The following is an 18,661-nucleotide window of genomic DNA, read 5'->3' on the forward strand; positions in this document are numbered from 1 at the left end:
CGTGGTATTTATGCCAAATATCACTACAAATCATGCTAGGGCAGTTAAATAGGACAGTACTCGTCATGCCTAAGTAATTGAACAGTACGCGCCATCACGCGCGCGCATAAATGGCTTTTTTCACTGCTAGCAAAAAAATCTCGGAATTTCTTGTGTTTTGATTTTAAAAAAGAGCCTAATATATCACAAATTTTGTTAAACTTATGATTAATGGGTAACAGAACTTCGTGTCTTCCAATTCAGTCTGTAATCATACTCGTGATTAAACAAATCGGACTCCCGCTACGCGGTCGTCCGATTTTGTTAATCACTTGTATGATTACAGACCGAACTGGGCTCCACTCAGTCCTGTTACCATTACTCAGTAATATCAATTGAACATGTGTCCTTGGCGTCTTTCGGGGACTGATCAGTCCGCCCAATTCAGACACCCGGAAGAGGTGATACGGGCACGAGGATATGTCCCCTTGGTGTCAGTATTAACTGGGTTACACTGTACCCTCAGCTAACAAAACGAAACTCACTTTGACTCACTTTTGTTGGCAATAGAGCTGTCTGTGGTCGAGAGTTTAGTCACTGTAATACGCGTTCCTATTCAATACTACACACACGTAAGATCATATTCCATGTACAAATAGCATCATTTCCAGGTTCAAACCATTGTACTTATGCGACTGACGACTAACGATATGATAACATTTTTTGAAGCCCATGAAGACCTCTTGGTTGAACATAACACTTATGTCCAGGATCGATATTGTTAGCAAAAATTTGCTAACAAGTTCTTTTCGCAATTTTAGCAAAAAAAATGTAAAGAAAACTGCTATCAGAAAAGTATAGAAGAAATAGCAAATTTCGCAAAAGTAACAAGAATTTTTCTTGCTATCTGAAAAATCGCAAAAGTAGAAAAGTTCAAGCAGGGCTTCGAGAAGTCCGCAACTTCCGCAAAAAGTCGCAAAAGTAACATTTTTCTTGCTATGTGAAAAGATTGAGTAACAAAGATGGCAAAAAAAAGCAAGAATAACAAACTTAACAAAATTCTACACTTAGAAAGAGAAAAGGCCAAGGAGAGCCTCGAGAAAGCCGCTATCTAAAAAGACTGAGTAACTAATACGGCAAGAATAACAAATTTACGAAATTCTACATTTAGAAAGAGAAAAGCCCAAGAGGGGCCTAGAAAGGGCCTCAAATTTCGCAAAAATAGCAAAAGTAACAAGAATTCTCATTCCAATCATAGCAAAACACTTTAATAAATATCGAATCAATACCAAAAATAATATTTAATTTTGCAAACGTTCATACCTAAAAATAACAAAGGTAAAGAAGGCCTTACACAAGTCCACAACTTTCCCAAAAGCCGCAACGAAACCTTTGCATTGCTAAGAAAGAAAAAAAGGAATTAAAATCGCAAGAATAACAAATTTAGCCACAGAATAAAGGTAAAGAGGGACCTCTTATAACCCGCCAATTTCGCATGGTAACTAGAATTTCACCATTGCAACAACCAAAATTGTTCCATTGGCAAAAGTTCAGATTTGTAAAGAATAAAGGTAAAAAGGGCCATGGATAATGCCACAAATAGCGCTAGACTAACAAGAATGGGCAAGAATTGTTGATAGAACAAGAAAGGGGCCAAGAACACCCGCGGAATAGACAATATATTATTTTAATATTGTTATAATTAGAATTGAAGTTACGAGTAGATATGTCGCTTATTACAAGTTGTAGTTAGCAGTTATGTTAGTCTCGAGTGGACATGAGTTCCCTATGCCGGTAATAGGTAACTTAATACAGCAGGCTTTACTCTAATTTCTATGTACTTACTAATGAAGTATAGCTTGTAGAAGTGAAATTGACGGAAGATACCAGCAGATGTGTCGCCTATATAAACTAAATTCAATTTAGGGTATACCGTTGAATCCGTCGCCCAATAAAGCCTATTTGGTATTTGTAATAAAAGTTTCCACCCAAAGGTAACTTACCTATAAAATAGAATTTACCCAAATCTATAGTTATCTAGTACGAAGTGGGTCATACACACGAAATAGACAATGTTGAAATAGACAATATCGAGTACCGTAAATGATCGATTAAGCACCGCTACTCGAATAAGCACCGCAACTTTACCGAAAATAATGTAATAAGCACCGCCTCGTTAATTTGGGTATTAACAAATGAACGCCCCACCTTTGTTACGGCTCTTGATATAGAGAGACATCAAAACCTTATCGCTTGAGAAATAAGACCTCGACCAACTAGTGAGTCCTAAAGTTGTAATGTAGGGAAACTCCGGGTTCATATAACAGTTCAAGGTATACATATTTTATATTAAATGGGCCACTTCCGTGTTCAAAATGAGGCCAAGTGCACAACCTTTCTTGTGAAAATGTGCTTTATTTGCATGAGAATAAAAAATCATTCTCATATCAAAGACTGAGTACTCAACCTCGTTTTGATACAGAGGCCAGGGGAACTCGGAAGTGGTCTATTGTGCATACCTAGTACGTGACTCACTTTGTTAATCTCTCTATATTCCCTTCAATCAGTTTTACCCGTAGTTGAAATAAGCGCTGCTCTCGTATAAGCACCGTACCTATAACAGGGAAAATAAATGCCGCGGCGGTTAATCGATCATTTACGGTAAAGAAACAATTATATCTCTATGTGGTTTATGAAACGCTTTGCGATATACCACGATTAAGAGAGAATGAGATATCCCTTGTACACGATTAAATCGACGGAGTAGCTATCACATAATTAGTCTCCTATCCAATGGGTAACTTACTTGTAGAAAGGAGTATACCGTAATTCATAAGTTAGGTCATGCAAATGAAATAGACTGTTGAATAGGCAATATTGAGGGAAGACTCAAGTGTGAATATTGCTCAGGAAATGTTTTAATATTTAGGAAATGGGATTATAAATATGCGTAGTATGTAATAAAGCGGTTGTAATTAGAGTTTCCTATCCAATAGGTTGTTTGCAAAATCGATTGGACATTAATTCAGATTTCCTTATAAATTAAGTCATCTACTAAATATAGACAATATTAATTAAAGAAATGTTTTGCTTATATATGGTATACCATTAAAGTTTCTTATTGAACAGATACTAACTCGACTTATAAAACTACGATTTTACCCTAATTCGTGTTATTTACTTAAGAATAAAGCGGCTCATGTTCTTCAGATAGAAAACGAGTAGATGTCTTGTTTATTGCAAGTCTAGCAGTATATTCAATAAATATACAACTGTGGCTCCTTTGAAAGCAGAGGCAGAGGTGATTTTCCTCTTGATTGACTGTTATGATGTTATCTGTCTTGCAATGCATTTTCGGCATGTAATTCTAACAGCTGGAACAATGACATCGTACACAGATCCCAACAGCTGCTAAGACATCGATCACGCGCATTTTGTTTGCCACGCATTTCTTGGAATTTGAAGGGTAAAGCTTCCTTCTTACACGAATTTCACTTTTTAGTTGTTTTGCTGCAGTCATTACACCTACCCTTTGTCCTCTTTGCCTTTTTCAGTCTTAATATCAATTTAATTAACATGTGTCCTAAGCGTCTTTCGGGGACTGAGACCTCCTAATTCGGACACTCGGAAGAGGTGATACGGGCACTGGAGCATGTCACTTGGTGTCAGTATTAACCAGGTTCCACTATACCCTCAGCCAACAAAACAAAAATCACTTTGACTTTGTTGTGTGAGCTGTCTGTGGTCGACAGTTTAGTCACTGTAATACGCGTTCCTATTCAATACTACACATACGTAAGATCATATACCATGTACATATAACAATTTAAGATATGTCCATGAGTCTCTGGCGGTCTTTCGGGGAGTCTGCTTAACCTGGACACCCGGAATAATACAGGACCCGGGTTCATGTCCCCTTGGTGTCAGAGCCGGGTCCCACTGTACCCTCAACTAACAAAACGAAGCTCACTTTGACTTTGTTTTTGGCTATCCAGCTGGTGGTCTAGAGTTTAGTAATGAAAAAAAGAGGATAATAGCCAAATATAATACAGTAGACTAGTTTCTTAGTAAATAAATAAGTAAATAAATAAATAAAGTTTTAGAGGTAGAACTTCCACTTATTAAATAGAAAGTTGGTTTTTGAGGTGAGGAGAGAAAACCAGAGTACCCGCAGAAAAACCTCTCAGAACAAAGGAGAGAACCCAGGGGCACCCAACGAGAATATAGTTCAAAACAACTTAAACATAGCATTGTTAAACGTATTTTAGTATTTAATAAACGGTAGATATTAGGTATATTTTTATCCCCTAAAAATTTTTCGTCTGTTGGGATTTCCTAGCTGAAAGTCTAGTGATCCGAAAATTGCAGGGATCAAAACTTACCTTTTCGAAAACTTTAGCCAGAAAAAAGGCTCCCGAAAGTTCTAGGTGACCTTTTTAGGGTAAAAATCCGTTTAAAATGGGTAATTGTACCATGTTTTAGATGTTCGAAAATCCCAGGAGAGGCAAGGAAGAAATTTGACAACAAATGTTCTGAAAATTCTAGACCTTCCGAACAGATTTTTTCCGAAAATTGACGTTGGGTGCCCCTGCCGGAACCAACAACAAACTAAACCCGGGCCACCTTGGTGGGAGGTAGTCTCCCTCGCAGCGTTGCGTGACATCCAAAAACGGCTGCGAGGGAGACTAGGTAGGAGGGGGCAGATCTCAACACTGCTCTACCTTTGCTCACCACCGATAAAGAAGATTACATAACAGGAGGGCTGAAAATATGCATTTACCATTCAGTTAATCAAAAGTACAGTGTATAGGGAGCTGTTATCTCGTCCCTGGATATCTTGAATTTGCGTCACCGTGGACTCCCCAGTGTATCGCTGCGATTTTACTTTGGATATTTTGAGTATCCTACAATGTCGAACCGACATGTACAAGTGTCCCTTAGACAAGGATTTTAGCACAGTTCCATCAATACAACCTCCTTTGATACCCTTAACCCTTTCACTGCTAAATGTAGCCAAGGGCAAATTTCCACCAGATTTTAAAATAACATTTTGCAACATTTTTAAAAACAAATAACACCCTGTGTAGATACAGGAATAGAGCTTTCATTTGAATGGTCACTTCATAGGATTTCGTCCACAGACTCACCTTACAAAACGCCATTAAGCACTCTGGGCGGGGAAGGGGTAAAGGTCAATATTATGTGTATCGTGTTACCCCCTCTGTGCTGTCCAGTACAGTATTTCATCCAATGTGAGAAAGAGAATGCGATTTGACATCTACTTTTCGCTTCTTCTTTGGAGAGGCGAGATTACGAAACTCCATTACAGCCTCAAATGGACTAGATCATTTAGACAAGACAGGATTGCCGGGGGACTTTAAGGATATCATAGTTTATCAAATATTAAGAACTGACTTTTAATTAGCTCTAATTTTCAGTACCTAACAAAACACTTTTGTTTGTTAGTGTTTCGTATCTTTTAACCTATATGGAGTACATGAAGAATGTATAAGTTCTTATAACTCTGAGAGTGATGGCAAAGTGTTTGAGTCCATTATATCTCTAGAGTAAATATGACCATGATCAGAAATAAATAAACACAGGTAGAACTCAAAATTATAATGATACACTGTAAATATAATCGATTTAGTGACAAATCGCACCGGATCCTTGTAATCTAACAGGTTACGTAGTGTTTTCGTAAATCTTTTATAAACTCCCCCCAGGGTGGTTATTAAATTCAAACATGTTTAAGGGAGGGGGGCGTAATAGAGACGGGGGGCTTGTTTGATTGAACGAAGATGTTGGTATCAGTTTTCTATATATAAAGAAAAACTAGAGTGCAAAAGTGGATAAGCTTAAGTACAAGAAATTGGATTTAACCAGAGGGTAACAAACAAATCCGAACTTCCAACACGTGAATAAATCATTCAGGATCAGTCCAAGTAAAGTTTTAAGTCGTGATTGATTAATACAGTTTATCATTTATTAGTAAAGAATAAAAAGGGGCGGGGAGGGATGCTTAAAAGAGAGATGGGGGGGGGGGGGGGGGCTTATTAACTTTCTTCCCTTGAATAGGAGGAGGGCTTATTTATCATTTGAGAGAGGGGGGTTAATAGAGGATTTACAGTAGTAAATGATGCACAAGTGATAAGAAGACAAATTGTCACCAATGCTGCGGAAATTTCAGACCTGGGGACGAGGTTGAGAGTTTTCATTAAACGTGTAAATCTTTAAAACTATTTTCAATATTTGCTGGGCAATAACTTCTTTGTAATAATGGGAATTTAACTTCACAATCTCACTCAGAGGTTTTATGTGCACATTTTTCGGTCCATAAATCAAACTTTAATTGGTTCTTAGAAATACTCGCGTTAATGAACAATGCCTCCACACTGCTCGGAAAGGGGGTGGGGGTGGGGAGGACTCTCCTATGAATGTGATAGGGACGCTCGTCAGATAGAATTAGGGTCTTTATGGCTTGGGCTAACCCTTATGAACAGTAAACTAAAAAAGACAACAAACTACGAGCTATTGTGATTTTCATTGTGATAAAAAAGTTGCCATCGAATGCTGTTCTCTTATAGTTTGCTTAAAATGAATAACCCCGCCTTACGCACAGCTCTCGGTCGGTGATACCTGAATGGGTGTAAAATTGACTTTCCTTCCTTAGCACCTTCGAGTCCAAGAGTTTACAACATAAACAAGTTAGTCTGGTAACTTGCGAATGCAGCTGTTATCTCTACTCGCTCCTCCTAGGTCAAAATATTTCCAACTTTTACCGAAGTTGCACGAGTGAGTTCTGCAGTCAATCCAATTTCCTTCCGTCCACGATTAAGCACATGCAGACGAGAAATTTACAAAATTTGCGATCTTTTTTCTGTGATAACAAATAAAATTATAACAATTTTGTGGACAAAAGGCACATGAATACACAATTCTAGTTTGAATATGTTCGTCACTTAGCTTTCGAAAATTGCAAAATTTTTTGTAATATCCATCTTTTAATAAGAATAAAAATATCAAAATACAGGGAATGGTATCTCCGAATGAACACCAAATGTTGAGAGTAAACTTATTATTGTAATCTTTGTTCAGTTAATTCAACATTATTTATTTTGCGCCCGGGAATCAATCATACTTTAGTTTACTCCTAGTTTTCTCTTTTCTTTTTTTAATATATATTGCTTTTTGGACAAGGTTATTGAAATTATTTGTTCACTTCATTTGCTGTATTTCTTCCCCAAATTTGTAATGATGGCATGTTACATATTGTAAAGACCGCTTTTTATTTGCAAATACTTGTGATTTTACATGACAGGCCTCAGCAATGTTAATAATTTGTTAATATATAATCCAATGAATATTAGCCTGGCTATTTGACAAAGGCAGCGCCGTAGCTAGTATGAGGCCAACCGAGGCACTCGCCTCGGTAAAATTTTGACGAATTTCGCCGATCATTTTTATTTTACATAAGCGATCATCGGATATTTTTAACGCATCATGATACTACAAAGAATTCAGCAATTCAGTCAATATACTATGAAAAAATTACCATATCATCGATCTCAAGGGGCTACGTACGTTAACTCAAATTTTTTTTGAACAAATACTGATCAAAACCATTGGCGAGGTTAACGGTCACCCAGATTATGTAGCTTGTTTCTGATTATTGCTTTTTAAATTCCACTTAAATTAACTCGAAAAAAAGTTACCGAAAGGCCCAGAAAACGCTGCAAATCGCATTTCCGAGAGACTAAAGTTCAAAATTTCTCGGGGGGGGGGGGGGGGGGGCATGCCCCCGAACCCCCCTAGCAACTCCCGCCTGCCTCGGTTGGCCGTTTGGTCTGGCTACTGCACTGAAAGGCAGTAGTGAGGGGGAATGGAATGCCTCCTGTAATTTAGGAGGTCTCGGAACATGCTTTCGTTCACAAAAATTGAAAACCAAATTCTCAGAATTGTAATTTCCAGCATCCTGAGAACAAAATAATTAAAGTAACAGTGTTAAGGACAGTTTTCATTACAATTTTTTCTATGGCTAAAGTCTTACCTTCATTGTTCGGTTGTGTAGGAGCTGCTCGTAAGGTCTCTCCTTATTAGTCGCAGTAAACAGTGACTTGTCAATCATCCTATTGTTTTAGTATTGTTTGGGGTCAGGGAAACGCCCCTTGTTCAATGATGTTGTTTCTTTCCATTATAAATAAACTGTCAAAAAGAACGCTGGTAGAGCTGTAAACGAATTTAACATTTTCTCTGTAGACAACCGATGTATTCTACGAACAGCCTTTAATTGTCCTAAAAAACGTTTGGTGCAATGATTCTCATATTTTTCCAAAGCCGGGCCGGCTGAACTGACTGCAGGGCCTTACCCTCTCCGTCCCGTTATTCTCACTTGATAATACGTATTTCTGCTTTCAGGGAAACTAACAAATACTTGAATTATTGAAATTTTTTATATTTTATTCCCCGCCTTTTAATAAAACAGCTTCTTAGCATGTATAAGGAAGAAGCTCAATTTAAAGACAAAGGGAAAAGGATTCGAAATAACCACTGAGGGGGAAGGGGATGGTCATCGTCTCGCAGCAAAGTAAACTTGTAGTTTGTGGCGTCACTCAAGGTGTTCAGGACTGAACGCCGCCAATATTTTGTGCTTCGAGGCTGAGAATAAAGAGAATGTTTGAGAATGGTGTGTTTTAGGGGGTCAAATTAATCCATGCCGAGACTGGTCTCCTTTAGATGTGCGACAAGCAACTCCCCCTTTTCACATTGCAGTCCACTGTAAGTCCCCTCTTTCCCAGTTGGGTGAGTTGGACACATCGCTTTCTCCCTGGCTTTCTTGAACTGATTCCTTTATCTTGCTAATGGATGCGTTTTACTTTTAATTTTCAAATAAAAGAGAAAAGTTTTTCTTGAGATTTCTGTTTTCATTCCGGTGTTCATGAATTGTTTCTAAGGTTTTGGCCTGTATAAAAGTGTTGTTTTTGTTTTTATCCTTCTCCATCATTTGCTCTAATTGTCCGTTCCTAACACAGCAAGCATCAGACGAGGACATAACCTGCCATTAGCCATTATTTCGCCTGGGTTAGGGGAAACGATCGAACTGCAAAAGAGAATATCTGCAAAACGTGCACCTGGTCCGACAGGTTGAAACGGGCGGTGGCGACATTACGCTTTTAAAAAATGAGAAGAGAAAGCCGTAGCTGGGAAAATTCCCTGTATCCGATTTTTAGGTGGGCTGAAGCCTTTTTCAAGTGTTTTTCCTCTGTGTTCAGTCACACTGAGAATTTCTCTGTAGTAAGATTTCTTTGAACACGTTTCTACTACCTCTGGTTTAAACGTTTAATACTAAAAAAGCTCCAAATGTTTGAACTCGGAAGAGTTGTTGCCAGTATTTGTCGGCATAATTTTACTCGAGCACAGAGTATCGTTTGCAAACGCAGAGCATTTTGGGGGAAATGAAAAACGTCACCTTGGATGTGCATTTTGTTGATCTAAATAGAGCGCAAATCCAGCCCATAAGTCCTAGCGGCAGCTGCGATTTTCAGTAGGATAAGAGCCTGGGGACGAGGTGCACTTCCAAGAAACAAAATGGCCGCTTGTATTATACATGGAACCGTGTCATGGCCCGGTGCGGGCGATGAGGCGGGATGGTTAAAACTTCGGTGTCATAAGAGGAGTAACGTATATCGCATTCTTGCCAGCAATACAGCAGGAGTTAACGTGGTGGTATGTGACTTATTTATGTTTTACTCTTTCACTTCCAAGAGTGTGCACTGACAAAATCAGAACTTTATTTAAAAAGAAGTCCAAATTTCATTTTGTCCAATACAGTCTTAAAACAAATGGTACCATGTACTGAGGCTCAAGAGTAAGAACTAAATTCTGTGGATCCATAATTGACTTTGGGAGTGAAAGGGTTTTTTTTAATTTTAAAATATAAAAGAAACAATTTCAATGAATAATTATACTAAACCTTTTTTAATTTAAAAATTTACGCTCATTTATGTGGTTATTTACTCACTTCAGTGTATCCATTTATTATTTATATGCTTTGTTCTTCATTAAACCTAAGAACCTGTGGATTAAGAACCTCCTGGCAGAAATTTTCCACTTTAATACCCAAAAATACAAGAACCTGTTTAGCCAAAACTAAACAATTTAACAAAGGGGGTTAACTATAAGTTGCAAATTTAAGTATATTCATAAGAAGAACGCTCGTAAAAGCGTTATTAAAGTCTCACTTGCTTAGGGATTAGTTAAGAAATGGCCTGGCGCACGCTACTGGTGTACACGGCTAAAAATCTCACATCATTTGGCTCTTATGAACTTATTAAAACTCAGATCGCATCGATATTTGGCAAGAAGTTAAAGTTTATAAACAGCTTTCCACTGAATTTTTTTTGTCTGGCTGTAAGACCAAAATAAAATTACAATATGAAAAATGTGGCTCATTTAACAGCTCGCGTAACATTTACATGTACAATCTAACTACGCATATTGTGCAATTTCTCTGTTTCTGTTATGCATCAATCAATTCCACCTGCACCCATGTTTGGATGTAATAATGATCACCTTTTTCTAGTTTAGTATTAGAAATATGGTCTTTCATTGTACATTTCTTGGGAAAAAGGCGATCATTATTATATCCAAACACGGCACAAGGGTCTTTTTTCCCATTACAATCTTATTCTAAGAAAACTTTAAGAAAGCATGTACCAAAAAGCGCTCGAAAATACAAACGAAATGTGCTCATGCCCCCTGGGCATCCTATAATACTCCTTAAATCGAATTAATTCAATATGGCCGTCGTATCGGTAAAAAGGTCTATTACATGTTGATGTTGTAGTTAATTTTTTACCTCAGGTAATTTTTATTTTTCTTTTGTTTCAACTTAATTAGCATACATTACCATACCCAAAAACAAAAGAAAAACAAAAATTACCTGAGATAAAAAATTAACTACAACATTGATATAATTTCATCGATTCAAGAATTTCACTGATGTTAAAAAATTTCCACGTGGGTTTCTTCTCCCCTTCTTAACGGAGTGTTTAGTTGGAACGAAATATTTGTTTTCTCAGGAGGGCAGATTTGCATTCAAAAAAAAGAATTTACTCATGATAGGACTTAGAAAATGAAAATGAAAAAATTGATTGCATGCCGATGAGAAGCAAAATTGTCGTGTCTCATCGATTATTATAAGATCAAAGCTTAATTTGCTAACAGAGCCGGAAAACAAAAACAAACAAGCAGCTTGAATTATTTTACTACTAAGTGTACATTCTACCTTTTTAGTTAGAGAAATATTTTTAAAAAGCAGCTGCATTTTGCATTAAAAAACAACGCGTTGGCGTGAAGGTTTCAAATTACCACTTTTCATGTTATTATGCAGATGCAGGCCAATTTTACTGCGATCGCAAAAAGTATTTTCTACGACTTTTATTAGCTATTTTTGTCCCTTACTTCTTTAGCTTTGCTTTTGTTATTATGGCTTCGACTTTCTTTCACGATTTCTTTTAGAAACGAAAGAAAGCTCTATAAAATTGCATGGTAATCGAAAAGGTTCAGACCATACATCGCATGTGAATTTCCACTTTATCCTCGGAGTAAACACAGACTGTCGAAGAATACTTTAATTTTCCCGACTTTCGCCGCGGCTCAAAACTTACACTTCCTATACCTCCAACTGTATCATATGGTGGCCCACAACGGCAATACACAAATATATATTATATTATTATATACATACTGAGAAATACTCACCAAAAAGCTATGTCGTAAATTTTCGTACGCAAATTAGTTCAAGCCAATCAGAGGAGCGAACGATGGTTTTCACACGTGAAAAAAATGATACATCCAATCAGAATCGCGAACGATGTTTTTTCACGTGTGAGAAAAATGATACGTCCAATCAGAAGCCACAGGAGGTGTGTGAGTTTCGCGCCAAAATTCCCGCCTTATATTGCAGCTTGCAGTGCCGCTTCGCACACATTCATCGAGAAAAGTTTTACTCAAAGAGTTTGTCTCGCTAAAAAAGTGAAAAACATTTCGGAAATGGAGTGGAATAGTTTCGTTTGTTTCACTGTCGATAAAGAAAACGGTAGAGAGCCGGTGAAACAACAGCGGAAAGGGATAAAGAGAACGAGACGTAAGCTTTTGTTGTGCTTTTTGTCAGAGCTACTTTGCCTTTCATTTATAGCTTAAGCTTATATTGAAACCGGCCATTTTACTTAAATTCGCTCATTTTCAATTGTGCATTGAGAACAAACAGTTAAGATTACTTATAGTTCTTGGATTACCTCATATCCTCACCGTCATTTATGTTTTTAACAAACGTTTTTACTAAGAAGCTGATACGTCATTTTCGTTGTCATTTTGCGGTAAGTGTGTAGCGGCAAATTTTAGCATTTTTGAAAGATTTAAAATAAAAAGGCCGCCAAAATGATGAATGTCTCAGTATGTATATAATAAACACAATACCACATGGAAAGTGCTTTGTACGGTATTTACGCACTCGTTGTTTTTGTATCAGAAATCTTACTCGTTCGCTGCGCTCACTCGTTCGATTTCTGATACGTCAACAACTCGTGCGTAAATACCGTACGCCAGCACTTTCCATGAAGTATTCTCTATTTACTGCAATCTATAAATTAGTACACAAACATATTCATTGGCTGTGCGAGTATTTTTACCAGTACAATAAAATATACACCAGTACAACGATATGTATCCCAGTACAGAAATGTTAATTTCAGTACAAAAATATAAACTCCTGTACAGAAAGGTACCTCCATTTCTTAGTACACAAATAACAGTTCCAGTAGAAAAATATCACTCTCTCAGTACAAAAACATAAGTTGCAGAACAAACATATTCATCGGTTGTGCGACTATATTCTTCAGTACAGTAAGCTTCATGTGTACAACAGTACAACAATATTTATCCCAGTACAAAAATATAAATCTGGGTAAAAAAATAAAAGTTGGGGTACAAAAAATTATAAGAAAAATGGAAAGAAAAATATAACAACAGTACAGCAGTAGGTATCTCAGTACAGAAATGTAAATTTCAGTACAAAAATAAAAGTTTCGGAACAGAAAAACTACAATTATGAATTTTACTGTACTGAAGAATATAGTTATGACTGCACTTACAGTTTTAAGTGTTCAGTAGCTAGAACCAGGCTTACACTTGTCTTTAAACTGCATTTAAGTTTATTAATTCACAGTACAAAGACACTGTCTTTCAGTAGCATACAAAATTGTACATATCACCTACATACGTACAGTCGTAGACAAATCATGATCACTGTTTTAAGACGAAACGAGCTACAGCCCAATGCTGTATGTAAAAAGTTGTAACATAAAGCACAATTCTGAAAGTGTCTTTCACTATTTTGCAAGTGCTGTAAACAGTAATTATAACTAGAGTACAAAATGTAATAGAAAAGATCTTCATGCTATCTGTAGTTATTGAAGCCTATCAAAAAGTTGGTTATGTTCCTCTGTACACCTTTTGCAAATTAATTGTTTGGCATACGGTGACTGGGCTTTTGAAGTCACCTTGCATAGCTCATCAGCCAGACTAGATGGGATTTACCCTGTGCAAATTCACCTGATTGGGATGTGGAATTCACCTGATCACTACAGCGTCCATTATAAAGAGGTTAAGTTTATATGAATTTACTCTCTAGGGCCAAGATTTAGTGTCCGTTGTCCGTATTAGAGAGAGTCGTATTTTAGGGGTTCTGTTTTAAAGAAAATATATGAGAATTTTTTTGGGACATTGGAAACTGTCCGTAATATAGAGGTGTCTGTATTAGAGAAGTGTCCGTACCGAGAAGTTCGACTGTAGTTTAGAAGGAGAAAGAGAAATCCCTTAATTTGTGGTGTGTTTACGTCTTCCATAACGTGTGTTTACGTCCTCCATAAAATGTGCGGTGACATTTGAAAACTCAGTGAGGCTAATGATATTATTTTCAGTTTGAATCATTATTGCATCTTGAACATATTACTGAAAATATTTTGTTCTTTTCTTTTTTTTGCCATTTAAAGGGAGTCAGGAATTTGCATTTAGGAGGGTACAGCATGCACAGTCCATCCATAAAAGTCTATTCTTGTCAATTTATGTGATTTTTCTAGAATGAGATTTTAATAGACCAATTGAAAATTTATGGTATAAAGATTTAAAACAAGTTTAGAAAGTTAGAAAGAATTGTACATGATGTTTCAAAAGCTGAGTAGCAGACACATTTAACATTCAAGTTTCTTTTATATATGTTTTTGTTGTGACTTAACCTTATGAATTAAGTTGGCCAATGGCATATTTTTTATTTTTATTGAATCTACAGATGTCGTAGTTTCAACAAAACACAATTATTCACAAATTTTTTCAACTCTATAATCTGTCACCAATTTGGCACACCATTGACAGGGTGCAACAAAAGTACTATCTGCTAGCCCAAGGCTAGTGAAACAACTCATGGGGTGTCCAGTGAGTAAGCAGCATTTGCCAAGATAAAGAGACAATATGAAATGCTACAGAAAAGGGGTTGGTTGACCAGCATGCTGTACTGTGGCTACTAAACTTCAGCAACAGTTTGCCCAAAGGAGCTGTGATGTTAAGCAACAGCAAGGGCAGATTTGGGGGTGGGCCAAAGGGGGCCTTTTTTCCTTGAAATTATTTTGTATTATTTTTATAGAATTCTCAGAACAATAAAACGTTACTATATAGCTGGCAAGTGGGCAAGTATCCCAGCCACCCTTTTCTGAATTTTCTGGATCCACCCCTGGCAGATGCTGGTAAGATGAGTTGATGAGAGATTTGTTCATTTTTGATAACTCCCTTGTAGAAATTAAGTATACTATAAGTATACTTCAAGTATACTTTATATGTACTTCTCAGAAAAAAAGTACATTTGAAGTATACCTCGTTTGTACTTCCAGAAAAAAAAGTATAAATGAAGTATATTTGGCAAATGTACTTCATTTATACTTCAAATACTTCAGTATACTTTAAGTATACTTCTTCAAACTTCAGTGCTTGTGAAAAATAGTTTTGGAAAGAAAAGTGTACTTTAAGTATACTTTGAAACTGAAAGACACATTCTGATCTGAGGATCTAAGAAGGTTTGTCCGGATCTTGAAATCACCACAAGACAAAAGTATAGTAAAAGTATGCTTTAAGTATAATTTAACTTCAAAATACTATTCAGATCAAATCAGTTTTCTTCTGTTAAGGACACAGTTGAGATCATGTAAAGATTTCTTCAGAGTGGTGAAGTATATAAGAGGTTTCTAGATACACAGGGCACACATTAGCTGTTCAGTCGACTTCCTTCGTAAGAAGCTCATCCGCCGATCCCTGGGTGAAATGGCAAAGTCGCACAGTTTCATTCTGGTCATTTCTTTAACGTCTTTCGTGGAATTTTTGCATTTGGCAGTAAAAGATACTGGATGTAATTAAGGCTTGCGTCGTTTTACCTCCTTTTTTACGAGAACCTTAAGAAATACAACGAGAACTCGAAGCAAAACCATCGCTCATTGTCGGACATCTTTACGTTCGAGGAAAGAAAGGTATATATGAAGGTGTTGAATTACCGCTGACTTCCAGTACCGTCGGAACATATACGGGATCTTGTGGATTTCCTAATACGGTCATGTATGAATCATTTACAGCATACCTAACTTCCATATATGGTTTTGGCGGGCGATACAGATTCGAAGGAACGTTCGTTGAGCTTTGCCGAGAGTGTCTTCAAGATATTTCGCTTGGAATATTGATATCACAATTTGAGTACAATATGAGTGGAACTTGAAAAGAAAACAAAAGAAGTACACCATGACTGAATTTTGACGATACAAGTAAGTTTTGGGGTGAAAAATGTATGGGTTCCAGTCGTTTCAATATATATCGATTCTTCTTTGCGAGTCATTTGCAAATGACACACGAGTTAAGCCTTAAGGTTTACAAAGTGAAAGCTTGTTTCCTTCGCCTAAAGTGCAGTGTAAATTCAAAATATAAAACCCAAGTCTTGTTTTCGTTAGATCGCATTTTTCGTTCCAGTTTTTGTATGTAATAGGTAGACATATTTCTTTAATAAGGTAATGGCACAATTTACTTTGTAGCCAAAGAGGACAGATCTAATCATTCTTGTCTATTAAACATTTACTAAAATTAAGAAGAATATTGTGTGATGGTTCTAAGCAATAATTATTAAGTACAAGTGAGTTAAAGAAAGTTCAGAAAGAAATCTGTTAATATACATGCACCTTCCTTGAAATGATCTCCTTGTCAATGAAAATTTTACTAAAATCAAGAAGAATAATATATTATGGTAATCAAATGCAGTGAGTTCCTTTGATAGGAATAGAAAATTTATATTTTTATGTTGTGGAAACCTATTCCAACAAGATTTTCTGTATATTTTTTTGTAATTTCTTAGTACATTTGTATTGCTTTAAGTTAAGGGTAGCTTTTTTTGTTATATCAATAAATGATTTTACAATATAATTGATCCAAGTCTGATGTGTCTCAGTGGTTGATAAACATATTGCATTGAGTATACTTGAAGTATATTTTAAGTATACTTGAAGTATACTTCCCATTAAGTATACTTCAAGTATACTTTCATTTAACTATACTTTAAGTATACTTTTTAGGTGTCGAAAAGTTGTGTACTTAAAGTATACTTCTGGTAAGTATACTTAAAGTATACTTTAAGTACAAATGAAGTATACTTTTTAAAGTGTTTATCACCTATATAAAGTATACTTTAAATGTACTGAATTTCTACAAGGGAGCTTATTTAGAGACCAGAAACCAATAATAATTACAGCATACAGCAAATAATACAAAATGTACATATATGTATTGCATGCCGTTATCAAAATGGAATAAATTATGCAAAAGATTCCAGTTAAACCCCACTAACCCAGTAGCCCAGAGAAGACAGAAAGAATAACTCAGCTTTCTGGAGATGAACCAGATGGAGAGATCTACGTTGGGAGGTACATGGGAATTAAAAGAACTAATCATTTCTGTTGTCAGGGACTTGACTGATAGCCTTCTTTGTGTATTTTCCTGCAGTAAAAACAGTTGCTTATGCTTGTCAGTAGATCGGTGACAAGTGATGATGGTGTTTTCATCCCTTGTTCTAATAATTTATTTTTTGCTCATTCGCAGGCTTTTCTTTAAGGTTTTAAGTAGCTGGAGTTTTTTGAAAAGTAGACGGTTGTGGGTTTGGAGGAGCCATATTACTATGTCATTTATGGGTTATACTTTAATTTTGGTTTCGGTTCATAACATTCTCACAGTTCCCTTGCCCTGTTTGTTCGTTGAAGTTGAGCTCTGTCAGGCGGGGTTAGTACTGGGATGGGTGAGACCTTTTGGGATATAACATGTAACATACTTTGACTTCAAGTTTATTTTTTAAAACAAAGCAGTTTCATTGTTTTTTCATTGTTGTTTCATTCTTTTTCCAAAAGAAAGCAGTTTCATTGCTCTATAAGCATGTTTTTAGAGTCAGAAGAAATTGCAAAGGACTTTCTTTGATCATATTAGTGTGTTTATTGTAAGTAGGTAGGGGAAGTGGTGAACTAGAGCTGACAGATAGTGCTGCTTTTAATATCATCTGGCTTGTTTACAGCCTGCAGTGCAGACAGCCCACGTAATGTGTACAGTATAGATATACTTGGTTTAAAGAAGGTTTTGAAGTGTCTACAGCGCAGGCTAGCTTGTTTATAGTACAGTATTGTTGTAAAGTGCAATGGACTCAACGAGAGCGCTGCACCCAATAACAATCAGCCAATCACAAGTCATGTTCACAAGGACAGTTAGTCGCCTGTCAAAAACAAGATATCTCTTTAAATCTCAAAGTGCCACCGCCCAAGTGTGTTCACTGCTCTGATATTAATTCAACTTAAGAAAATTTTGTAGGTTTTAATAAATTGTATATTACACTTGAAAAAAGAATCAAACTTTTGTTGACCCATTACCCCATGCAGTATATATATGCTAACAACCTCATCCAATTGTTGGTTTAATTGAGAAAACGGTGTACAATGTAATTGATCATCCTCTTTTTGTGACACCTCAATTCAGGGGACACAAAATTTGGTCCCGGAAAATGTGCACGTATAATCTTTGTATCTATTACCTCAATTAAAGGGACGAGTGAGCTCTATTCAGAGGAAATTAAAAAGGGACATTTTTTCTGGGTCTGGAACCTGGGTTTATTTTAACCTCAATTATTTCAGGAGACACCTCAGCACTCAAAAAGTGACTGACCACAAAGAGGGCTGATATCTTTAAGTGCACACTAATCAAAAATGGAAGCTTTCCCAAACTGAACTGTCTCACATAAATCAATGAAATGCACTTGTGTGAATTGAACATATAATTACAGCAATAACATCAACAAGTTTATTCAGTATTACCATTTCTGTACAGGTGTTACCGATTAAAAAAATTAAATTAAATTAAAAAAGAAAATAAAAATAAAATATTAGAGAAATTAAGATACCACGACGGTGATGGCCACAAAAACGTCGCTTAAAAAGTGAATTTCTATTCTTTCAGCCTTTATGACGATTAATCCAACCATTTACTTTGTGAAACGTAAGCGAAGTCTTTTTCAGCCAAATTCCTAAGAATCATATTCAAGTTCAGGAATGGGGGCGTA

General features: G+C 36.4%; 1 protein-coding gene across 2 annotated transcripts in view; it reads left to right on the forward strand.

Moving 5' to 3' along the window:
* The first annotated feature begins 9,559 nt into the window (after window positions 1-9,559).
* LOC140928089 (probable serine/threonine-protein kinase drkA) overlaps window positions 9,560-18,661 on the forward strand; it is a 54,880-nt gene continuing 45,778 nt past the window's right edge. For both annotated transcript variants that reach the window (XM_073377810.1, XM_073377812.1), the window contains exon 1: window positions 9,560-9,705. In XM_073377810.1, the coding sequence (XP_073233911.1) occupies window positions 9,568-9,705 (138 nt within the window). In that variant the 5' untranslated portion in view covers window positions 9,560-9,567. The remainder of the gene's footprint in view (window positions 9,706-18,661) is intronic.

Source organism: Porites lutea, chromosome 2 (assembly GCF_958299795.1).
Source record: "Porites lutea chromosome 2, jaPorLute2.1, whole genome shotgun sequence".
NCBI classification, from domain to species: Eukaryota; Metazoa; Cnidaria; class Anthozoa; order Scleractinia; family Poritidae; genus Porites; species Porites lutea.